At 33.9% G+C, this 25,985-nt stretch overlaps 4 protein-coding genes across 10 annotated transcripts in view; all 4 read left to right on the top strand.

Annotated features, from left to right (window-relative positions):
- LOC143915157 (uncharacterized) overlaps positions 1-25,985 on the top strand; it is a 510,169-nt gene that overhangs the window by 188,022 nt on the left and 296,162 nt on the right. The window lies entirely within an intron of this gene.
- Positions 94-4,835, top strand: LOC143915136 (uncharacterized). Of its 6 annotated transcripts, none has more exons than XM_077435580.1 (8): positions 108-229; positions 666-815; positions 887-1,048; positions 1,124-1,303; positions 1,517-1,648; positions 1,725-1,904; positions 2,050-2,181; positions 2,261-4,835. In XM_077435580.1, exons 2-8 carry the CDS (start codon positions 738-740, stop codon positions 3,617-3,619), a joined length of 2,223 nt encoding a protein of 740 aa, XP_077291706.1. In that variant the 5' UTR covers positions 108-229; positions 666-737; the 3' UTR covers positions 3,620-4,835. The 6 variants fall into 6 exon arrangements, with proteins under 6 accessions (XP_077291705.1, XP_077291706.1, XP_077291709.1 ...); XM_077435582.1 differs by having other exon boundaries at positions 138-408; XM_077435585.1 differs by having other exon boundaries at positions 141-408; positions 887-1,023.
- On the top strand, positions 8,586-11,504 carry LOC143915146 (uncharacterized). 2 transcript variants are annotated; one of them, XM_077435610.1, is made up of 6 exons: positions 8,586-8,752; positions 8,829-9,005; positions 9,317-9,442; positions 9,518-9,694; positions 9,908-10,039; positions 10,116-11,504. In XM_077435610.1, the coding sequence occupies exons 1-6, from the start codon at positions 8,645-8,647 to the stop codon at positions 11,334-11,336; spliced, it is 1,941 nt and encodes a 646-aa protein (XP_077291736.1). In that variant the 5' UTR covers positions 8,586-8,644; the 3' UTR covers positions 11,337-11,504. The 2 variants fall into 2 exon arrangements, with proteins under 2 accessions (XP_077291736.1, XP_077291737.1); XM_077435611.1 differs by having other exon boundaries at positions 8,618-8,752; positions 8,829-8,993.
- The window catches only part of LOC143915135 (uncharacterized), a 129,344-nt gene continuing 119,601 nt past the window's right edge, over positions 16,243-25,985 (top strand). Inside the window, exon 1 of the mRNA XM_077435578.1 lies at positions 16,243-16,653. The gene's annotated coding sequence lies outside the window, so the exon portion shown is untranslated. The remainder of the gene's footprint in view (positions 16,654-25,985) is intronic.

Here is a 25,985-nt window from a genome sequence, read left to right as displayed (position 1 = left end):
TTTTAATATAATAATAATAGTTTTAATTTTGATATTTAATTTCAATTTTTAAATTTAATTTTTATTTCGATATTTTGTACGCTACTGGTTTTAAAAGTTGGCCTGTGGGCCATTCGTTGGCTTGGTGCGTACGCACCATCATAGGATCAGTGATAGGTTTCGACCGTTTCCCGGCCTATGGAAACTCAGTTGAGTTTTGAAGAGTATCTTTATTGCTCAGTTAAAACAGGTGTGTTTGTATGTACGGCGAAGAAGGTAGTTGCTTCGGAGGAGTGAACAGGTTGAGCTCCTGAAGCTCATTGGCATCAGTTGATTGTGCAACGCGTAGCTTGGATGGTGAGATCATATTCTGGAAGACTCCTACAGGGTTGAGGTTATCCTTTTTGTGCTGTGCCTCAAGTTTGGTTGGTGCGTATAATGAGGTCATCGTCTCCGGGGGTTTCCGTATACTCGTGATTGCGTATCTGGAGTTAGTTGATGGTGTTTGTGCCCTAGTTCGAATGAAGGTATTGCGGCCAAGGTTGACTACGTGTTCATACAGGACAATTTCATTGCAAAATAACCCAAGGTTCTGTTAAAATTTCATTACTTGATTAGTGTTCTTTAATTGAAAAAGTATGGAAAACCGCGATGTTATATCATTTCAAGTTCTCATTTCTTCCCAGCTGGCAACTCTGATGGAGGCTGGCAGGTGGAGATGACACTTTGATCAGTGCGTTATTGATTTTGTTTTCGAGATGGAGGGCAGACTTTGCCCTTGCCCTGCTCCAGCTGAGTCCTCTTCCACTGGCTTCCATGAAAATCCACTTCCAATGGTTCAACGAATTCCTACCTGCTTTCATTGATATGTCATTGGTCAGTCTCATTGCTACTTTTCCACTCGCAGGTTAAAAAAGAAGATGAACTGTCAGCTACGATATGTCCAAGTGATAATCCACCAGCAACTGGTTGTAATTCTCCTATCAATGATGATATACATGAACAAAATGATACATCGAGTGCCTTCGGATGGAGTGAATCAAAGCAAGACATCTGTTCCATTAAAAATGTGAACTTATCAGTAAAAAAACACTAAAAATATTACACACATTTAAAATTATACAACATTCTTTTTATTTTACAGACGTGCGGAGGTATAGTTACATCAAGTGATTTCAAAATGGAAGATACTCACGACATAAAAAATTCGTTACCGACAGATTCCATTTATAAGAAAAATCTCTTAGATTCTGAATTAAGCCATGAAATTAAATTCGAACGTATGTCGGACAGCGAGTCTACATTCCAACTGCACCAAGAAAATGTAATACAATATTCGAATATGAACATTGTTAAAATCATTTTCTACTAAATCTAAGCTTGCGAATTATGAAAGATCTCATTCTGGTGAAAATGTCATACAAATGTCCGGTTAAAAAATTTCATACTATCGGAAAACCGTATAAATGTGATGTTTATTCAAAAACACCACCTTTTGTATTGTCATTAATTAGTCTTGTTGCTACTTTTTTTTCAGTTACAGGTTAAGACAGAATATGAATTGCCAACAGCCAGTTTTAATTATCCTATCAATGATAATTTATGTAAACAGGAATCGAGTGCTTTCGAATCGATTGAATCTAAGCAAAACTTGTGTTCTATTGAAAATGTGAGTTCAGCAATAAAAAAAACACTAACAATATTATACACATTTAAAATTATACAACCTTGTTTATATTTTACAGGCGTGCGGAGGACAAGTTCCTTGGAGAGATTTCAAAATGAAAAATAATGACGATATTGAATGTATATTACCGTCAACTTCCAGTTATAATAAATGTTTCTCAGATTCTCAATCAAGTCTCGAAATTTATTTCGAACATACAACGAACGGCGAGTCTACATTACAACAGCACCAAGGAAATGTAATACAATTTAAATGTGAACATTGTTTGATATCTAGACTAGTGCACCATGAAAGAAACTCATACGAGACAAAAGTCAAAAGCCATATGAATGTGATATCTGTTTAAAATCAGTTGCTTGCTATTCTCATTGCTACTTTTTCAGTTGCAGGTTAAGAAAGAAGTTGAATTACCAATAACCGGTCGTAATTCTCCTGTCAATTTTGATTTAAATGAACAGGAATCGAGTGCCTTAGAAAGGAGTGAGTCTAAGCAAAACTTGGGTTCCATTGAAAATGTGAATACACCAGTAAATAAAACACAAACATATATATTTGAAATTTTACAACACTTTAATTTTAATATTGATTTTACAGACTTGCGGAGAAAAAGTTTCTTTGAGTGATTTCAAAATGAAAAATATTGCCACTATTGAATCTACATTACCGACAACTTCTAATTTTAAAAATTGTTTCCCTAATTCTGAATTAAGTCATGAAATTTATTTGGAACATGCATCAAATGGCGAGTCTACATTACAACTGGATCAAAAAAATGTAATACAATTTGAAAATGAACATTGTTCAAAATCTTGGCATGTGGTCCATGAAAGAGCTCATACTGGGGAAAAGCCTTACAAATGTGATATCTGTTTTCAATCATTTTCTTTAAACTATAGCCTTTTCACCCATAAAAAAGTTCATACTGAACGAAAGCTGTACGAATGTGATATTTGTTCAAAATCATTTTCTCAAAAATATACTCTTGCATATCATAAAATAGCTCATACTGAAAGCACGTCGTACAAATGTGAAATTTGTTTAAAATCATTTAAGCGCAAATTTCAACTTGCCATGCATGAAAGATCTCATACTGGCGAAAAGCCTTACAAATGTGATATCTGCTTAAACTCATTTAGTCAAAAACCTAGCATTGTGAGACATATGGAGTCTCATACTAAAGAAAAGCTGCATAAATGTAATATTTGCAAAAAATCTTTCTTACGAAAATATCAACTATTCAATCATGAATTATGTCACGTTCAAGAAAAACCATACAAATGTGAGATTTGTTCAAAATCATTTACCCATCAATGTTTCCTTGCGACACATGAAAAGTCGCATACTGGAGAAAAGCCGTTCAAATGTGATGTTTGTTCGAAATCATTTACTCGAATACGTAGCTTAACGATACATGAAATGTCTCATTCTACGGAAAAGCCGTTCAAATGCAATATTTGTTTCAAATCGTTTGTTCAAAAATATCAGCTTGCGAAGCATGAAATATCTCATACTGGCGAAAGGCCTTACGAATGTGATTTATGCTCAAAATCTTTTGCTCAAAAAGCTAACTTTGTGAGACATGTTAAGTCTCATACTGCAAAAAAGCTGCATAAATGTGATGTTTGTTTGAAGTCATATGCTAGGAAATCTGACCTAGCTTCACATATGATGTTTCATCATGATTTGAAACCACACAAATGTAACATTTGTTCAAAGTCATTTGTTCAAAAAAATGACCTAATAAAACACAAAAGGACTCATACTGGAGAAAAGCCATACAAATGTGACATCTGTTTTAAATCATTTGCTATAAAATCTTACGTTGTGATACATAAAAGATCTCATTCCGGAGAAAAGCCGTACAAATGCGACATTTGCTTAAAATCTTATTCTGCTCAATCTAATTTTCAAAGACATTTCAAATCTCACACTGAAAAATGTATTAAAGTATAAAATTTTCGTCACTTATCAAAAATTACGTTCAACCTTTGTGTTTTGGCCCCGAAACCATTACAAGTAATGGTTTTAATATAAAATTTTTGTATTTGACCATTTTTTATATTGTTTATGTTATTCTAAATAGATAAAATTAAAAGATAAAAAACTAAATCCAAGTTCAGAATCTACATCTGATGCTTGAAAGGCTCCGCAAATATCGTAATGAACGTTTTTTAGGCAGTGCCGCCTTACACCCGATGGCGCCCTCGGGCAATTTTTTCTTAACACCCTTAGAAAGAACTTTCACTTTTGGCGCTCTAATTTTAAATTTTAAAGCGCCTTTGGCGCATCGTTCGGCGCCCTCGGGCGCCGCCTGACCTAGCCCCCCCCTAAAACTGGCACTGCTTTTAAGTCATAACTACAGGTCTGTTACTGAGAATTGGCGCGAACAAATGCGCTTGTGAAAAAATTCGGAACCTCGATATTCAGCGATTTATAAAATTAAAAATGCATATCCATGCATGTTTCTATGATGCTCTGTAAAATGACTACATTAAAATTGTTTATCGATGTTTGTGATTGGCCAGGAAGGCGTATTGGGGTTAACCTGTTAGGCCTTCCTGGTATATATATATGTATGAATGTATAATAAAATAAAAATATTGAAACATTCGACAAATTCGAAGGCGCAATTTTTGGTACACCATGAATCTGAAATTTTAACATATTTGCTAGTATTTACTTTTTAAATGCTTTTTATTATTACGAAATTAATGTTCACAATACATATTATATCTATTTAATAGCTACTGATCTACTGATCATTTTCTATTTTACAATTTAATTTAATTTGGTTAGTAATCATAGTATTATATTATTCTAATGTTAATCTACAGCATAATAGGAAAAAGAGCTCAAAAAACTAAATATGCTGGTATGATCGAGTACATTTTGTACGGAAAACATCGATGAATTGATGGCTATTACTAAGATATAAGACATCTATCAAAATTGTTATCATGTTTTTTTCTTATCGACCGGTTGTCCTGTGGTTCACATATGACTAGTAGTCCGTTTACCGTTAATTGATATGTATTTATGTACTTTATATAGTGCTGATAATATTTGTATAAAATGAACAATGTTTCTGGCTAGGAAGGCGCACTCGTGTTATGGTGCGTACGCACCAAGCCAACGAACGGCCCACCAACTTTTAAAACCAGTAGCGTACAAAATATCGAAATAAAAATTAAATTTAAAAATTGAAATTAAATATCAAAATTAAAACTATTATTATTATATTAAAATTAAATTCAAATATCAAAATAAAATTATAGTCAATATATTAAATTTAAAATAAAATATTGAAAGTTAAAACAGAACATGCCCAATTTAAATAAATTTTCGAGATTGACCTAAAATTAGATCATCAACAATCACATACAGGTAATCCTCGACTTTTGTTTGTCGAAGATGTTTTGACTTACGAAGATACGCACTAAGATCGAAAAAAAAATCAAAGAATTATTATTTTTACTTCCCCGTAATGCGCAGTTACTGAGAATATATCATGTGTTAGTATGGGTGACCGAGCGATGGTCTCAACCCGGCACGTTGTCGGTTTATCAAACGAAATTTTTTTTAGTCTTCAATTGTTTCTCTCGTCGAAATAAATCAATTAATTAAATCATTTCAGAGGTAAATTTTAATCGGATAATGTCTTCAATTGTTTCTCTCGTCGAAATAAATTAAATCCATCTCAGAGGTAAAATTTATCGGATAATGTGTGATTATTAATTTTATTTCGACGAAAGAAAAAAAAACCCTTTGACAAATCACCGACAACCGACACCGCGTTTTTTATAAATTGTTTTTTTTTTATCGATCATCGACGTCGAAATACAGTAACATATCGTGACGACTTTAAAAAATTATATCAAGATTTTTTTTCGCTCGTAAGCAGAGAAATTATAATATTTCTCTGGTTTTAAATGCGTATCGTCGTAATTCAAAACATTGTTGTAAACATCAACGATGATCTAATTTAAGCTCAATCTCGCTCTTTAGCTTAATTTTGATATTCAATTTCAATTTTTTAATTTAATTTTTATTTCAATATTTTGTACGCTACTGGTTTTATCCTGCTGATTAAAAAAGTTAGCCCAAAATCGTCAATATTTAATTTTAATTTTAATATAATGATTATAATTTTATTTTGATACTTGAATTTAATATTAATAAAATAATAATAGTTTTAATTTTGATATTTAATTTTTATTTCGATATTTTGTACGCTACTGGTTTTAAAAGTTGGCCTGTGGGCCGTTCGTTGGCTTGGTGCGTACGCACCATTACATTGATTATGGGGTTCGATTGATGGAGTTTTTGGGTGCCAGATGTTCCGTGATCAAGATTTTTGTGACGTGCGTTAGATCGCTTTTTGCAGAACAATAATCGAACCGCAGAAAGGTCTGTTCATACCTAGTCAGTACGTACCGACTTCAGCTGGTATCCGGCCGTACGAAAAGTATTCTTTGGTACATTTTGTATGGATATATTCATACCAACCGTCACGTTTACGCCACGGCAGGCTTACAGCAGTACCCGACATTTCCTGTTCATACCTTACAGCAACATCCGTCAACGTATCGTATCCGTTTTTTTGGCCATCGTGGAAATATACACGCGAATTACGTGCCATGAGTCTGCCGCTTTGCTGTTTCGGACCAAGTATTGATAGTGACAGTTGACAGCTGTTCAATCTTTCGACATGGGTTTGGTGCAAATATTAAAAAAAAAAAAATTTTTACGGAAATATTTAAAAAAAATTTGTCCATCATCCACAAGCTCCTTATACATTGTCCAAAACTTTCCTTCGGTTTTTCTATTTTTTAACATGGGATGCACATCAAAACGCCTCCGTGCTTTTTTTATTGCCTCCTTGAGCTTCTTCTTCCAACAACAACGCGATTATACATAATTTTTCGTTCGATAAACGTCGAAACATTTTTGGTGACTTGTATTCTGACGCGTAGCTACGAATGCACGTGTATGCATTCATATTGCAAGTACTCGACAATACGACGTAAGCAATATTGTGCCGTATCGTCATGGCCTCTGTACAGACGCCAGGCTCCTCAGTCGAGAAACACCTGCGTCGGTTTGTGAGATAGCTCGTGGTAAGCGTGGGCGGGGCTGGTTTCCTCAAGGTGCCTTTCTTCGTCGTCGGTGGTCTGGTCTCTGCTGATGGTGGCTGCTCTGCTCTGTCCCTTTCTCTTTCGTAGTGTGCGTGGGATGCGTGATGTGGAAAAGGGGACGGGATAATATAATAACAACAGGTTGTAAGTCTGTTTGTATGGCGACTGTATTTTATATACATATATATATATATATATATATATATATATATATATATATATATATATATATATATATATATATATATATATATATATATATAAATTATACAGAGATCAAGCAGAGAGGCAAGGGGGGAGTAAACAAAGAAACCACGCGTGCCTTTTGAGGTTAGCCACGCGTAGCTGAGTTGTCTGCCTTCTGAACGAAGACAGACCAGGCTTCCTCTGGCGCACACCGGACGGATACTGGAGCTGGTCTCCAAGTATCGTCTCAACCCACCAGTCTCGAGCTGGTGGTCGGTGGCAAGAAGCGAAGAGCCACGTAAACACCTAAGTGTTTACGCGTCAAATGGTATGCAACAACTGTCAGTTGCTGGCCGTCAGGGTGGCCAGCACAAAAATATATCGGCCAAATCGTGGGTCGTAAGGCCACGAAAGCCGATCATCAGACATAGTCTGAACAGCCTCTAATGTATAAGTAAGCCGATTTTGCCTTGCACTCGGCTAAATTGCTGTAAAAGTTACGAGACCGCGAAGTGTAGGTAGATATGAATAGAAATGTAATAAAATGACATATTTGAAACGGAGTCGTGCAGTGCTGAGGCCGTGCAGTGCTGTTAAGTATGAACAGACCTTAAGAGGGCTGGACAGCAGCACCTTGTCCATACAAACGTACTATACTTCTCCCTTCCTCAATTATGGCACTAGAGAAATTATTTTTTAATATGCTATGGATATCCACCATTGGGATGCACCTATCGTTTTATTTTTTTGATTAATTATTTTTTATAGGAGCTAGGAGCCGCCAAACATCTATAAAATCGCCTCTTTTTTACACCCACGAAACGAGTCCAGCGTGCTTATTTAACGGTCGATTTAAAAAAAAATACGCCGATAGATGCACAGAAAGTATCTTTCTCATACCGATGATGAAATTTTATTAAAAATTGGTCCAGTTTTGGAGGAGAAAATAGTAGAATACGAAACCTCGATTTTGTCAATTTAAAATACGTTTTATCTGGTCGAAGCGCAACTGTCGCATTCACTCAATATATATATATTGATATATATTGTCGCATTCACTCAATATATATATCGAAGAAAGGAACGGTAACAAAATTAAGGTTTCGGGTGTAGAGCCCTCTTAATACATGTACATATATATATATATATATATATATATATATATATATATATATATATATATATATATATATATATATATATATATATATAATTTTGGCGGCTCGCCATACGACATGGTCAAGTTTGGTCACCTTCCAGCTAGTGGGGCCAACTCGATTGTGCTCGGAGTTAGCTACCTCACTCTGCCTTCAGCTGTCATAAATAAAACACGTGCATTAACATGCCAGTCGTCTCATTCATTCATCCCCCATAAAAAAACAATAGCAATCATAGTAATTAAAGAACTTTATAGTAATTAAAATTAAAATAATAAAAAATACGAATACAGGAATGTCATGCTCCTGCAGCCTGTTCCAATAAATAAGAACAAGCTACAGATACAAAACATCCCCGCGAGGCCCAAATGGAAGAGAGTATTGAAAATCGCGGTCTAGGATATTAATGGTTAAAGTAAGTTTTCTTTTTTTTTATCGTAGCTGGCAACCCCAACGTAGCTGGCAACCCTAATAGTTCATAGTTGTTTCTTGTTTTGGTGATGGAGGGCAAAATTTCCCTTTGTCCTGCTCCAGCCGAGTCATCTGTTGCTATGCATGACAATCCTCTTCCACTGGTTCAACGAATTCCTACCTGTTCTGAGATATGGGTCGGTTACGGATTTGGTTTCTTTTAACCCAATGACATGTCATTGGTCAGTCTCATTGCTACTTTTCCATTTCCAGGTTAAGATAGAAGATGAGTTGCCAGCCACGATATGTCCAAGTGCTAATTCAACAGCAACCGGTTGTAGTTCTCCTGTCAATGATGATATAAATGAAGAAAATGACGAATCGAGTGCCTTGGAATGGAGTGAAACAAAGCGAAAGATTGGGTGTTCCATTAAAAATGTGAATTCACAAGTAAAAAAACATTAAAAACATTACAAATACAATTCAATTCAAGTAATACAATTCGAATATGAAAGTTTTTCAAAATCATTTGCTACAAAATCTAGGCTTGTGAACCATTGAGGATCTCATTATTTTGAAAATAACATACAAATGTGATATATGTATCCTTTAAACTATAACCTTTTCACTCATAAAAAATTTCATACTGACGGAGAGCTGTTTTTAATACTAACCGAAAAACTTACAAATGTGATATTTGTATAAAAACAACACCTTTTGCTTTGTCATTAATTAGTCTCATTGCTACCTTTTCGTTGCAGGTTAAAACAGAATATGAATTGCCGGTAACCTATTGTAATTATCCTGTCAATGATAATTTATATAACCAGGAATCAAGTTCCTTCGAACGGATTGAATCTAAACAAAACTTGTGTTCTATTGAAAATGTGAGTTCACTGCAAAAAAGAAAAAGCACAAAATATTATGCAGATTTAAAATCATACATTGTTTTTATTTTACAGATGTGCGGAGGAAAAGTCACTTCGAGTGATTTCAAAACGAAGAATATTGACAATATTGAATCTACACCGACAACTTCCATTGATAAAAAATGTCTCATTGATTCTGAATCAAGCCATGAAATTTATTTAGAACATACATCGAACAGCGAGTCTACATTACAACTGCACCAAGAAAATGTAATACAATATTCGAATATGAACATTGTTAAAATCATTTGCTACTAAATCTAAGCTTGCGAATTATGAAAGATCTTATTTTGGTGAAAATGTCATACAAATGGCCGGTTAAAAAATTTCATACTGTCGGAAAGCCGTACAAATGTGATGTTTATTCAAAAACACCACCTTTTGCATTGTCATTAATTAGTCTTGTTGCTACTTTTTTTTCAGTTACAGGTTAATACAGAATATGAATTGCCAACAACCAGTTTTAATTATCCTATCAATGATAATTTATGTGAACAGGAATCGAGTGCTTTCGAATCGATTGAATCTAAGCAAAACTTGTGTTCTATTGAAAATGTGAGTTCAGCAATAAAAAAAACACTAACAATATTATACCCATTTAAAATTATACAACCTTGTTTATATTTTACAGACGTGCGGAGGACAAGTTACTTGTGGCGATTTCAAAATGAAAAATAATGACGATATTGAATCTATATTACCGACAACTTCCAATTATAATAAATGTTTGTCAGATTCTCAATCAAGTCACGAAATTAATTTCGAACATACAACGAACGGCGAGTCTACATTACAACGGCACCAAAGAAATGTGCTGTTGTTTCATACAGACGGAAAGTCGTACAAATGTAATATTTGTTCAGAATCATTCCCTCAAAAGTATTCCCTTGCTTATCATAAATTATCTCATAATGGAATTAAGCCGTACAAATGTGATATCTGTTCAAAATCATTTGATCACAAATCTCGGCTTGTGACGCATGGAAGATCTCACACTGGCGAAAAGCCTTACGAATGTGATATCTGTTCTAAATCTTTTGCTCAAAAGAATAGTATTTTGAGACATATAAATTATCATACTGGAATTAAGCCGTATAAATGTAATATTTGCGAAAAATCGTATATTCGAAAAACATATCTTTTAAGACATGAATTATGTCACGTTCAGGAAAAGCCTTACAAATGTGAGATTTGTTTAAAAACATTTGCCCAAAAATATTACCTTACTAGACATGAAATATCTCATACTGGTGAAAAGCCGTATAAATGTGAGACTTGTTCAAAATCATTTGTCCAAAAATTTGACCTTGCGATACATGAAAGATCTCATACTGGGGAAAAGCCGTTCGAATGCGACATTTGTGTAAAATCGTTCACTTCCAAACATTACCTTGCAGTCCATAAAAGATTGCATACTGAGGAAAGGCCGTACAAATGTAATATTTGCTTTAAATCATTTGCTAGAAAATATCTCTTCACAATGCACGAACGATCTCATACTGGGGAAAAGCCAAACAAATGTGACATTTGTTTGAAATCGTACGCTAGAAAATCTGACCTTGTTTCACATATGATATCTCATAATGGGCTAAAACCACACAAATGTAACATATGTTCAAAGTCATTTGGTCAACAATCAAAACTTAAACAACATGAACGATCCCATACTGGAGAAAAGCCATACAAATGCGACATTTGTTTTAAATCATTTGCTATGAAGTCTTACATAGCGGTTCATAAAAGATCACATTCTGGAGAAAAGCCGTACAAATGCGATATTTGTTTCAAATCTTTTGCTAGCCAATCTAACTTTCAGCAACATTTCAAATCTCACGCTGAGAAAATGTGCTAAATAACTTTACATTCAACCGTTGTGTTAATTTCTCTGATATTATTACACATATTTTGGTAATGTCTTGAAGAACAGACTGGATAAAAACATTTATTTATTAATATACATATTATACAGTGAATTTTCCTAATACCAATGTATTAACAACATATTAAATTATTGTTAAATAAATAGTGTTTTTATTTTAAATTTTGTACATGTAACCAGCAGAATAGACTAGTGGTTAGCATATAAAGCTTTGATCGAAGTGGTCAGAGGTTCAAACCCCACTAGTTTCTGCTGGTCAGATCTTGGATTTGTGGCTCCAGGTCGATCGTTTCCTATCAGAGTTTGCCAATTTATCTGATTTGCATTGAAACGAGTCCAACAAATTGGCAACCTTTCCCATTTTCTCGCAAAATCTCGAGGTTTCAGCAATCTCGAATTTCGGCGAATTGTATAAAATGCTGCAAATTTACAAATTTGACCATAAATCTCTGTGGATGATTAGTATGTATTTACTGAATTGTTAAAAAACGCTGCAAATTTAGAAGTTTGACCATAGATGTCTCTGTGGATGTTAATTGATATGTATTTACTTTGTATAATACTTGTCTCCAATCTATAATGTTTCTGGCTAAAAAGGCGTATTACAGTTACCTTTTAGGCCTTCCTGGTATAAATTAAAAATAAATAAGTAAATGTATCAATATCCTAACTATTTAATGTGAGGGCAAAATTTAAATATTTTGAGTACTAGGACAACTAGGCCGGGCCTGATTCTGCATTTATTGGGACATTCTAGAAATTACTACAATTTATTTTAATTAAATTGTTTTAAACAGAATCATTCATATTTATATACATACTAGTTTTATTCCCGTTGAAATTTCAACGGGTGCTTTCGGATCGATACATGAATTAAAATAAAGTTACAATAGTTCTTAATAGTAATAATTATTCGGAATCGGAACTGAAACAAAAATCGGGAATCGGTTATGCCAATTAAATTATGCAATAAAAAATAATTGTAAAATCCGAATTGGAATCGGATAATATGAAAAGTAGGTATTTTTACATCGCGTGACGTAAGCAAAAATGTATGTTTAATTTACAAAACCCAATACCCACAATTATTTATTTATTTAAAGTTAGTTTTGGACCATTGTGGCATTACAGGAAGAACCTAATGCGCCACAATGGCCTACATTTTACAATTATGTATAAAAAAACCCCTGTCATTGTCCTCTTAAACCGCCATTTTGTACGAGTTGAACTCGAGTCTACGGGCGAAAACACTGAGTGGGACGTGGGTACGTATTTTTTTGAGATAATTTTAAACATGTGAAAAAACGCAGCACCCCTAGTCCATATACATGGTACACAATCCCAAAAATCACCCCCTGGAGTGTTTTCGGTGATATTTTAACCTTGTATTTATTCTTGCTTGACAGTGAATCCCATATTTGAAGAAATGTGGAAGAAAATTGTCAGTAGCATATGGATATGCATAAACATGTGACTTACCAAACATATGCATTCTGCACGTGCAACTACACCCGAATTTGGTTTGGGGGATACCCACTATCTACGATGACAGCGGGAAGCCAAGGACGGATGCCGTCCCATACCAATCAGTGTATTTTCGCCCTAACTCAACAAAAATATTTTTTTGACGTAGAACTATTTGATTCATTAGTTGCATTTAAATCCAGATCTGACACGAAAAATGTCACCATTAAAATCTAATAACTAGTTCAACTAGTCTAGTTGACCTGGTGACTAAGAGTGAGTCCTCAGTATGGCATAATTTTAATATGAAAAATGTATAATATAAAGCCCCGTAGAAACTATTGTTAATTCGGATGATGTCCACAAAGCAATTTTACAATACAATGGTGACAATTACGAAACAAATGAGCATTTGTAAAAAAGCAACTCTGATATTTTCACTTTCGTAAGAAATCTTAAGCTTGGGCATACGTACTATTTCAGCTTCGGTGATTTTTTTACTTTATCTATGTACGCAGAAATAATAATTTTTAATAAATAATAGTGTTACGTACGCCGCGGATTGAGCGAATTGCACTTAGACCAACGGATATCTGTTATCGGATTAACTAAATGCATGCACTTACTTCCAAGGATTATATCTGGACTCTAAGTGCATTTAGGCTAAACAATGACCGTTATTAGTTATTTCTCAGAATCGGTACGGGAAGACCCAATGTCTTGGAAATACATATCCGAATACGTGACTATACAACAGGTAAACATATTAGGCGTCCTGAGAGATCTACCCTTTATAAGGCGGTACGTAGGCGATATAATTCATTCTGGACTTAGCAGTGACACTGCGTGTATCTCCTTAATCATCAATAAATGCTGTGAAACGACTGTTGCCCTTTTACTTGGATCCTCCACCCACCCTTACGCAACAATAGTTTTGTAATTATGGGTAAATTCGAATTTGAGATTTTGACTGATTCGAACTCAGAATCGATTACACTGTTCGACACGAAAATGGTTCAGAGACGAGATATAACTTTTCTTATAGATCTTTGCCCAGTAAACACGAATCTGGTAATAAAAAATGTTGATTGGCTCGAGATTCGGTGACATATGTGTTTTTTAAATCCCGCGATTTTTCTATATCTTTGTGTTGTTCGGTCGATATCTCAAAATCTGTCAATTTCCTGTTCAAAATGAATATTGGAATCTATATTCGGGTAATTTATCTTTCATTTGTAGTACTTTTCAGCTTTCAAATCTCTCTAAGTAGTCGTCCAGTTCAAATCTAAAGTCGAAAGTACGTATTTTCACTTGGGATTTTTTTCCACTGCTAACACTATTTTATATTGAGTATTTTCTATTGAAACATGTTTATTGGGATAGTGTTCAGGCCACACTATTTTTTGTTTTCGTTTAAAAGGGTTAATTGGAAGTGTGCTGAATTTTAAATCGGTAAAATTTCGAGCTAAAAGCTCGTATTAAATTGTCTTTATATGAGATTTAAATAAAACTCCACTTAGAAAAATATTAGATTATTCTTGTGGATTAATAACAAAAATTCGTTTATTTTATCGAGGTAAGCCAGTTATCAATAGAACTTTTGTTATTAATCCACAAGAATAGTCGAAATATGATTTGAATGAAGTTGAGTTTTATTTAATTCTCATTTGTGACGCGAATACATTTGAAATTATTGCGTTGCAATGTCACTCATTCCCGTTTTTCCCATTTCCGTTCCTGTTTTTGGCCGATATTTTTTCACAATAAGCTTCCCGGACACGCATACAATAAATCCTGATAGTTATATCGTTCCATCGTACAATAACGCATGCAATTCCCGTTCCCGTTCCCGTTTCTTGATGCATTTCGATAAGTGAATGTTTCAGTTTCAAATTAATACTAAATAATCAAATTAAATTATAGTTAAGTATAGGAACGCATACGTGACAGACAGACAAACATTGATTTTTATATATATGTAGGATTGTTATGAGTGGTACGTAATGTAAGGTTGGTATGAGTTCCTCGAATTCACCGAAATCGAGATTGCTGAAACCTCGAGATTTTGAGAGAAAATGGGAAAGGTTGCCAATTTGTTGGAACCGTTTCAATGAAAATCAGATGAATTGGCAAACTCTGATAGGAAACGATCGATGTGGATTCCAAATCCAAGATCTGGCCAGCAGAAACCGGAGGGATTTAAACCCGTGACCACTCTGTTGAAAGCATTCTACGCTAACCACTAGTCTATTATGCTGGTTACATGTACAAAATTAAAAATAAAAACACTATTTATTTAACAATAATTTAATAAGTTCTTAATACATTGGTATTTGAAAAATTCACTGTATAATATAATATGTACATCTTATATATATATATATAAATGAATGTCTGTCTGTGTGTCTCGAATAGGCTTCTAAACCACTGAACCGATTACGATGGAACTTTCAGGATTTGTTGTATGCATGTCCGGGAAGATTACTGTGAAAAAAAAACGGGAACGGAAACGGGAAAAACGTGAATGAGTGTCATTCGCTATAATTTCAAATGTTTTCGCGTCGCGACCAAGGTGTTCGCTGTCTGCGTTGTTCCGACAAATGGGAACGAGAAAGAGAACGGGAACGGGAACGGGAATTATATCTATATATATATAAAAATAAATGTCTGTCTGTGTGTCTCGAATAGGCTCCTAAACCACTGAACCGATTACGATGGAACTTTCAGTATTTGTGGTATGCATTTCCGGGAAGATTAATGTGAAAAAAAATCGCCCAAAAACGGGAAAAACGGGAATGAGTGTCATTGCAAAGCTATAATTTCAAATGTTTTCGCGTCGCAATCAACGTTTTCACTGCCTGCGTTTTTATTCCGACAAATGGGAACGGGAATTGCATGCTTTATGTGGCATTGCAACGCATGCCGGGTTCAGTTAGTATATTAATAAATAACAAATGATTTTATCCAGTTTGTTCTTCAGGACGTTAACAAATTATGTGTAATATCAGAGAAATTAACTTAACTTAACCACTAGTCTATTCTGCTGGTTTTAAAATAACCTATTATTCTTCATTACCGTACAAACAAACAAAAGATCAAAAAAACATGGTTGACTATAACAATTGTGCAAAACAATTTTTTTTTGCCAATCAGTAAGCAGTTTATCTGAAACCGATACTTTGACTGTTCCGAAAGATCCCTTCGGGACAAAATTCTGGTACGCCCGCCATTGAGTGAATCTGATTTTCAGCTCAGATCATTTTTAAGATTTATCAAAAAAATCTTCAAAGGTCTGTACAACAGGAGTGGACAATTAGGGACTGGGCCGGTGATCCCACGAGAGGAATCTGCTGGGTAGTGGGCAGGCGAGCAGCCACCTCGAACACCTGAGGTCGTTTGTCAGTGGAAGACCCCCACCAAGCGGCAGTTGGACCAGCCAGCACCATCAGCTCCACCAGCACCTGAGCACCAGTGCCGTGACAACCGTTCTATGGTGCTGTAGTGTCGCTCGGCACGTCTGCGAAACCACGTCGAACGAAATTCGACAACACCGCAACGTCCACCAACCCCCTCGGGACCGCCCACCACCCACCGGAAGAGGTGGTGGCCGACCTTCGAAAATGGTACCCAAGAGTTTGGCGAGCTCGTCGCGAGTTAACTGTTAATTTTACCGTATACTAGTGTTGCATCTCTGGCCGAACGTCTATCGCCTACTATCATCGTTCTCTGTGACAATTCAGTTATTTCATGATTATTTCGTTGTGATTGTTGTTGTGTTGTGTGTGAACGTCTCCCAGTGGTGTACTCTTTTATATTAAGTACGAAGGTGAGTGTTATCATACATACATATGTACTCATTTTAACGTGGTTTAAATACGACAATAATAATGCTAAAAAACATATGCTAGAAATTCGATCGTTAATTGCCCAATCTTATTGTATAATACAACGCTTGTTGTTGCTTAAGTATTATATTATGTGTATTAATAGTCGAAATATTGATGATATCATTCTGAGTGTGTAGTAGGCGTTTACCTACATTCATATTTGCATGCTTCAACCTCTTCAAAAATATGACTATTCTATGAATATTTATAGAATTAAATAGTAATGGAAAGGTGTTTTTATTTTTTTGCTTGAAGGTTGGTGGCCTCATGTTGAGCGTATTGTATGTCAACTTAGTTGATTCTTAAAACAATTAAAATCAAGAATAGTTTTTTTTCTAAAACATACAAATCAAACACATGTATAAGAATTTATTTGATTTTTATTAACTGTATAATTGAGAATATGATTTTTTTTTTGAAGATTTAATTGTAATCAATTTTGTTATTTTTAAAACAATTTAACTAACACTAGTTTTTGTTTTAAATAAATTTTACATTCATTTGTTTTCAATAAAATTTACCTTCATTTATTTAATGAAAATCTTAGTTCGAATTTGTTATTGTTAAAATAAAGTAAGTACCTATATTTGTATACTTTTATAGAAAAATAATATTATTATCAAATAATTCGTTTGATATAAAAAGACAGGGGTATATACATATACGTATAAAATAAATATTTTGAATTTTTTAATCAGAATAATCGAGTAAATAGGACGTAAGATTTCCTATATGGGATGTAAAAATACAATATGACTAATTTATTCGAGTAATCTTCTGTGCAGTCGAAAGCAAACTCTTATTAATAAATTGTTGCTTTTGTAATATGGGTTGGTTCCATTATGCAAAAGTGCGTCCGAACGTTGAAATTCTCATTATCTTACTTCTCAAAAAGATTCTGGTGATTGAAAGCCGTATACGAAAAGATCCTAAATGTTCAAAAAGTAATCGGTTTCAATACATTCTTATTTTGATTTTTAAATGCTTTTTATTATTACGAAATTATGTTCACAATACATCTTATATCTATTAATAGCCACTGATCTATGATCATTTTCTATTTTACAATTTAATTTAATTTGGTTAGTAATCATAGTATTATATTACTTGTTAATGTACAGCATAATAGGAAAAAGAGCTCAAAAACTTATTTAATACATTCTTATTGATGAGTGTTCATTATACTAATTTTATGGAATCATTACTGTCAAGTATTTATTATCATTTCTAATGCATATAAATAAAATGATTTCGATCTATCCAATGCGAAATTCAATTCATAAAATGAAATATACATACATATGTACATACGACCGCGAGTCGGTACGCCAAGGTGTTAAATGATTCGCTCACCTTCTAAATTATTTAAGAAAAAAATCAAGTAAAAATACCAACATAGGTAATGAAAAATACTAGTATAAAACAAAACTAGTTTTAATCACTCGACTATCGCGTGATTTACTATCGCTCCTATGCATTTTATGTACCCGTCGATAATCTTTCGATACCATTGATGGCTTTAATGTTTAATTGATGGTACACATAAATTACAAGTACCATCGCATCACTTTCGTATTTTAACTCGTTTTTAACCTGTTTTTTTTTAATTTATTTTTTATTATCAAAACGAAGAAAAAAAAATAACTGAAGAAGTTTCTTACGTACTTTTCATACCTGTCGGATTTTGTCCAAGTTTGATATAAATATATTACATTCTGTTGTATATGATTATTTAAAAATATTTTTGACATCTTTAGGTACATATTCATCTAAAATAACAAACAGAATTCATGAAAATTTAAACTTTTTTTGATCATTTAAAACTACATGTTTTTATCACACACTATAGATATCGTACGTATATCGAACATTTTTCATTCATTTAAGTTTTTTCACTAAAATGCTAAAAAACTTTTATTTGAAATACATATATGAAGCTTTATCTCTAAATATATGTAGCTTTAGCTAACTGACTGCATTGCAATAATAATAATGGACAGTGAAAGTAAAAGCATTTGAATTTGCAAAAATGATAATGTCCGTATTGATATTCATAAGTCATAACTTCAAATGATTACTCTCACTTCTATATCTTATTAGAATTTCATACTAATCAGGATCGGCTTGGACGGTGAATGATAGATATTCTATATATTTTTAATGAATTCTAATCAAAGATACAATCTTCAATATTTCAAAATTAGATTTAGCCAGTTCTTTGAATATCTATTATAACTAGTCACCGGAGCCTGAGGGGGCCGTGTATTGTTCAAAGGTTGTAAATGCATTGTTAAAGGTTTTCCGAACAATGGATAGCACTGTGACTATCCTACCTCTAATTATAACTACTTATACCGTTTGTGATTCAAAGTTCGAAATGATCTCTCTTTCTCTAGTAAAATTCACCCTTTTCGTTCTTTTCTCGCACGTACTATTACTTCTATTACTTGTCGATGTATTCTTATCTCGAATCAAGCAGCGATCTATAGACGCATTCCGGTTGTAATATTTACGACGACATTATTTATTACACGCGTGTAATAATAATGTTTTTTGGATAGAAACGTTCGGTGTGTAGCATGAAAAGTATGAATTTACGATTCGAAAATGGACCTTTACGACCGCACTATGATGAAACAAATTACGAGAGAAACTACAAACTCTCATATGTATAATATATATGTATATGTACATGCGATATACTTTTACCTGCCTTCAATATGTTGTTACAGGTAGGCGAGGGTACGTTTGACCATATGTCAGTATCCCTTTGTAGGCAAACCGCAATATAAAAGTCATAATGCAATTATTCCAAGACTCGGTTTTCCCTTTTAGAACCAACCCACATGAGCAATGCTTTGACAATATTATTAATGATGTACTTATATTTTATATACGAAAGTATACTTTATTATTATATCACACATTAAACAACATCGGAAACATTATATTCTAGTTTATTAGGTATTACATATGTACACATGTATTATTGTTTGCTTTTTGCTATATAAATAAGATTTACGAAGTTGCTAGTGTTAAAAATTACTCATATCGGTTGGTTCTATTGATAAAAATTGATATTCCCCCTGCAATTCTTCTTTCAAATGTTCAAACGTACATAATTTTGGAGACATCGACGCGCGGTGTCCCAAACCTGCTCGTTCTATACAGGATATCAGGTGTGCTCTTCGTGCGTGGTAATTTTACACCGAACCTTTCTATGCGTGTTATATTAAAAAAAAAAAGCCTAACAAGCGAAGCGGATCATCTTTTTTTTTGACGGGCGATAATGATCGAGAGAACGAAATTTCGTACAGTCAAAAATTATTGTACCGTTGCCAAAACGGACCGCTCCGTCTGCTGACATGTACCTATCGAAAATATAGACAAGTCATTCTCTGTAAATATTTTTATTAGCAAATACCTACATAGGTAGCGGAGAAGTCGTACGAAGAAGAAACGTAGTTACACAGCTAACAACAGTTATACTTTTTTTCATTGTTTTTTGTCCGTATCGCTCTGATCGATCAAAATTTGTCACGTAAACGAACTTTTGAATGTCGTTAGTAATTTTCAATTTGTAGGTACTTCTGGAAAAAAAGCATTGCTCGCTCAAGCAAAACTGGATTGCTCGATCTCCGATAGGAATTATAATATTATAATAATAAGTTTACGTTACCGTTACTAAGCGCATAGTTTGTTTCGATCGATTCGTACGATGCGAATAATTGCGCGACCGGTACATTTACACATTGGCCGGTCGAATGTGACCAAATGTAATTTATGCATATTTTGCAATTATGATTTTAATATCGACAAATACGACTTAAACTTAAAAGAGTTGCGCATTTAAAAACACTTAGCATTCAACCTTATAATTAGTACCAATTAGACGTACATATGTAGTTAAACTTTATGAACGTATGGAATTTTTAAAATATTGTATACTATACAAAAGCTCAAAATGCTATCTAGAAAAGTGGAATATAATGTCGGATGAAATAACTGCTCGAATAGCACTTAAGAAAAAAAAAGGGCGCAAAGATGGCCACAACTTGTGGCCATCTTTGCGCCCTTTTCTTATTTTCTAATTTCTAATTTCATCCACACAAGGGAGATGTGTGGATGAAATTAGAAAAAATGTGTGGTATGAGATGAATGAAATTTGCTCAGAATAGGGAGGAATGGAAGCGTGTTGGAGAAGCTTTCATCCAGCAGTGGATAGTGAACGGTTGTAAACGATAATGATGATACAAAAGTGACTCATTTAAAAAGAAATAGCCAATACAGCTATATCCATTGTTCAAAACCATCAATTGTTAGGAACCAGAGTAAATATCATGATTCATCATAACATCACTCTCTATATATTCAAGAAATTTATTCCTCCACTTTTGTAGTATTTTTTAAAATTATTTGAATATTTTTGTTATATATTCGACGTAATGGAGCTAATCCTTTTTATTTGACTTGAAATTTTATGAATATTTTTTGTACAGTATGAAAGCAAACTTATTATATTTAGCAATAGTATGTAGTAGTTTAAGGTGCAAACAGATTGAATCGTCCGACATGGACGTGCTCGTGGTTTCTAGCTTGGAAGGGCGTTTTTTCACGTCATTGTTAATTATTACTATATTATTATTTCTTCTACAATTATTCAAAAACCTATTTCAATACAAGGATTAAAACACTCTGTGAGTGAGTTTTGGGAAGATCGCGACGGCTCAGACTAAGCATGCCAGCGTTTTTTTGCATGTGCAAAACTGTTTAAAAATAAAACACGTGCCGCGTACGATTCTGTATGTCTGCACCTTGATTAGTTTCTTTTTTAATGTACACATGTATATATGTATGTACATAAAATTAATCCAAAAGTTAAATATTGATGAAATCAGTTAACCCTTTGAGTGCTGACGTCTTTTCTGTTGAAAGCCCGCCACGCTGAATATTTCGCCAACATTTCCAACTAGATTTATTTTGAAATCCAATAGAAAACAGGTATAAAAATTGTAGCTAATCTAAACAAACCCCAGATCACTACCCTAGATAACTACCGCTGAGGATTTCGAGTTTTGTAAAGGTGTGTTTAGACTCGCTATTATGTCTTGCAACAATATAAAATAGTGAAAATAAGTCTGTAGAATAAAATAAGTAAAATTAATGTATTTTTCCAAAACTAGTTCCATCTTCTTCATTGTTGTTAAAATGTAATGCTCATAATCTAAATGCCAAACCACAATCTATGTAAAATAATCAGCAGCTAGGGATTTTCATCGGCAAATTCTGCTATGGTTAAAAATTCAGGGATCCATCGTTGACAAATGAATGACACGAATTACACGATCCATGTTCAATGCATTTTTTATTCAATGCTACCTTGAAAGGCTTAGCGGGTAGTATTCTTGTTTACTTTGTACATGCTCGAAATACAACGCCCATCAGCGTTTTTCAGGCCTATGGACCTGTTGGCAAAACGCCGATCGGCGTTGGTTAGCATTCAAAGGGTTGAAACAAATCTACAAATTTAAACTTGGGACCCCCAAGTTTGGCATATTATCTCATGATACTCGATCTTTGATGGTAGATTCCAGAACTACATATGTATATAGAAAAATTTATTATTTTTCCAAATTTTCATTCTTCCGAGTAAAACCGGTCAATTTGGTTAGTATTTTATATGATCGTTTCACACCCAATTCACATGTATATTATAGTTTCCAAATATCAAAGTTCATATCCAAATCAAACATCACCAAAAGTGTTAACGTGGACATTGACATTCAGAGAACGAGAGCACAAACTAATCACATACATATCTTTGAATGACTGACATTTCTCTTAATTCAAGTCCACGATAATAACATACGTGCATTCTGTAAGCACGCCTATCCAATTTGTAGATGCATACTACGAGTGTGCACATATATGTATGTACGTATGTACATACATATGCAGAGTGAACGTTTGGGAACTGCTGTAGGTGTACATTTATCGCGGAACAATGGACTGTTTTATCAGTTTGCAGAGAGTGCAGTGTGTGTAATTAACGCCGTGTTGCTTATCTTGTGCAATGCGATGCACATAACTGTCAAGTGCACATTGTCTTCTTATTTTCTTCAAAGGTGCATTTAATGCGACTTACGGTACAGCAACCGTGCGGGGTGAAGTCTGATCTTCAAGTCTTCGTCGGCAACGACTTTTTAATGATAAGATCGATGTCATTTGTATTAATAATAGTTTTGACCAATGGAGTCAATCATAAACTATAAAATTACGTAATAGGAAGCAACAACTTCCTTTACAGTTGATTGTCATCAAATTTTATGAGATCGCTTTTATAAAAAAGGGTTCGCGAAATCCTTGAAAACATGTTTTTAATTTTCATAATAAGATAATACCACAATTATTTCTTTTAGCTCTTCTGGTAGAATTTGACTTTTATTTTTTGTTAGTTTTTAGTTCGTGTTTTGTATTTTGAAATATTTAAAGTAATACAATTTTAATATAAAATACGAAGGTTGATGATATTATTAATTTATTTATGGAATAAGTATATATTTTATATTAACGGATATTTATATTTTTTAGGCGATAAAAGTAATTGTCAACGTCATATTATGGACAGAACACCTTACAGTAATATTATTAAGACCTTGCATTGAATTATATTGTAATAGTATTATATAGTTAAATAAGAAATAATTAAAAAAAATAAAGATTATTTTACGTCCCTACAATGTTACAAAATGTTGCACAAATGCGACAGCATGCTCGGTTCTCGTAATTATCGCGCTGAATTGGATCGATTATAGCACAAAAATGACAATTTATACTCGTCCATAACAAGTCCCCTGTTTTAAAAGTCATGATACCCCACTGGTACTCAGCTTAAACACCTAAAATTATTTGACGATATATAATATATTATATATTAGCTGTATTACCCGGCTTCGCTCGGTATTTGTAAAATAAACCGCTTAAACATGACTAATCTAATAGTAAACATTTTATTAAATTTATTTGAATAGTTTTATTTTATATAAATTTATTTGAATACTCCTTTGTTTTTTTTATTAAATTGACTGTCACGAACAAACAAACATAAAGTAAGTCTACGCCCCCTGCGCCCCCCTGAGAATTTGCCATCTAGGGCTACGCCCTTTGCGCCCCCCTAAACCTTTGCCGTCTAGGGCTACGCCGCCTGCGCCCCCCTGAACCTTTGCCGTCTAGGGCTACGCCCCTTGCGCCCCCTTGAACCTTTGCCGTCTAGGGCTACGCCCCTTGCGCCCCCTTGAACCTTTTCCGTCTAGGGCTACGCCCCCTGCACCCCCCTGAACCTTTGCCGTCTAGGGCTACGCCCTCTGCGCCCCCCTGAGCATTTGCCGTCTAGGCGAATCAGCGCCAAAATCGAATTGGCGCTATGAAAAAAATATAAATTGAATCATTTGTTCTATGACGTCACGGATCTACGAAAGAACGAACGAAGGATAAATACATACATACATATATACAAAGTCTCTTTCCAAATTATATATTAGATATCTAATAGACCTAATTTTAATAAGTAATATTTGATGTCCCCAAATTTATGAATATTTTTCGAAGAATATACTCGTACAACTAAACCATTAAATTTAAAAATCGTATGTAACAGCAATGAAAACATATTGTTTATTGTTATTCAATTATGTAAGTTTGTTTTTATTCCGCACATATAAGATTTGAGAAGTTGATGATGTCAAAAAATGAGCCGCAAGCGTTAGGCATATTAAGCAAAACTATAATACATACATATGTATATCAATTTTAAGACGTAGAATAACATCATTAAATACGCTAAAATGCCTTCCTGGATTATTAAATATCGTTGAAGCTATTTGTGACCACAACAAAAAATACTTAAATTTATCTAAAACTAATCCTGAACATTGCAAACGTAGCCTCGTTTGAATTTTTGTGATTTTTTCGCACCATAGGTTAATACCGCAATGATTGTCGGTGTTGGCTTACGCTCCACTGATCTAAGAAATTGTGCTCTGATCTTGCTGATGTTCGATCGAATCGGTTTCTGGTGTTAAAACGCGGCATTTAGGAAGCGAACCGGTCACGATACCGAAAGGAAAAACATCTAATAAGCGATCGGAATTATGCAAGTTTCAACCTAACATGCAAACTGCACAAAATCGCAATCCTAATAAATGTCTCAAATCGAGAGCTTTATACATATATATTTTTCAGTTAACTTGTTTCCAGCTTCTTCGTACATATTATACCTATACATACAGATATGGATAAATTGAATTTTACAATGCGTTCTTGTAGAATCGGCCGATGATTAGATGATGTCCGTTATCTGCTAATCTGCACACTTTGCCGTTAACCGTTGCGCGCCGGCAGTTTTGCGCTTATGCGTGCTTAAAGCGTTTTCGTATTATAATGATATATTGGCACTTCTTGGCATTATAATGCGCTCGTTAAAACAACGCTTTTAGATGCCAATAATAATTGGCCGTCGATGTTGTTGCGTAATCTTCGCAAGCAAAAAAACATGAAATCGCGCTTGTCGTTACAATCTATGTATATGTATACCATTTTTTCAAGTATTTTTTTTATATAAATAAACACTTGTCCATGCTAAAATCGTTGCGAAGTAATGATGAATTGAATTGCCTAATTCTATGCCAATATTTTAAAGTAATTTTACAACAACAAATAGGAAAAATTTCGGCTGCAAAGATCATCCAGACATTGTTATAATGGTAAACATACAAATTTATAATGGTAAACACTCAAAAGTGCGGCACGGCACGCCGAGGTAGACTCTAGCTGTCATGGGCGTGTCTTCATGTCGTTGTTAATTCGTAAGATATTATTATTTCGATAAGTTTCTCCTTCATTTCTTCAAATATGGGAATCACCGTTATCGACCACTGTCAAACCTATGTCAATACAAGAACTAAATATCACCGAAAACACTCCAGGGGGGGATTTTTCTCAGAATATCTATAGATTGGGCGTGCTAGCGTTTTTTTGCTCGTGCAAAACTATATAAAAAAACAAACACGTGTCGCGTACCACTCTGCACATTAATGAGCTTTATCCTTAAAAGTATTTATTTGGGTTCATAATCTAATGAAATCTTTTTTATGGATGTTTTATTTTAGCCTTTTCAAATTTGACGATAATTGGTGTAGAAACTATTAATTTTAATGTAATAAAAATTTAGTTTACTATGTATGTAAGTTACACTAGTGTGGATTTTGGTGGT

Source organism: Arctopsyche grandis, chromosome 8 (genome assembly GCF_051622035.1).
Source record: "Arctopsyche grandis isolate Sample6627 chromosome 8, ASM5162203v2, whole genome shotgun sequence".
NCBI classification, from domain to species: domain Eukaryota; kingdom Metazoa; phylum Arthropoda; class Insecta; order Trichoptera; family Hydropsychidae; genus Arctopsyche; species Arctopsyche grandis.
Note: the sequence above shows the minus strand (reverse complement) of the source record. Positions and strands in the feature narration are given on the sequence as shown.

What these genes read in the sequence shown, in the direction of transcription:
- LOC143915136 (XM_077435579.1), top strand. Translation starts at nt 738, where the DNA reads ATGGAGGGCAGACTTTGCCCTTGCCCTGCTCCAGCTGAGTCCTCTTCC. An exon ending in TCCAACTGCACCAAGAAAAT is followed by an intron (nt 1,304 to 1,516) that starts GTAATACAATAT and finishes CTTTTTTTTCAG; the next exon opens with TTACAGGTTAAGACAGAATA. An exon ending in ACTTGGGTTCCATTGAAAAT is followed by an intron (nt 2,182 to 2,260) that starts GTGAATACACCA and finishes TTGATTTTACAG; the next exon opens with ACTTGCGGAGAAAAAGTTTC.
- LOC143915146 (XM_077435610.1), top strand. Translation starts at nt 8,645, where the DNA reads ATGGAGGGCAAAATTTCCCTTTGTCCTGCTCCAGCCGAGTCATCTGTT. An exon ending in TTAAAAATGTGAATTCACAA is followed by an intron (nt 9,006 to 9,316) that starts GTAAAAAAACAT and finishes TTTTCGTTGCAG; the next exon opens with GTTAAAACAGAATATGAATT. An exon ending in ACTTGTGTTCTATTGAAAAT is followed by an intron (nt 10,040 to 10,115) that starts GTGAGTTCAGCA and finishes TATATTTTACAG; the next exon opens with ACGTGCGGAGGACAAGTTAC.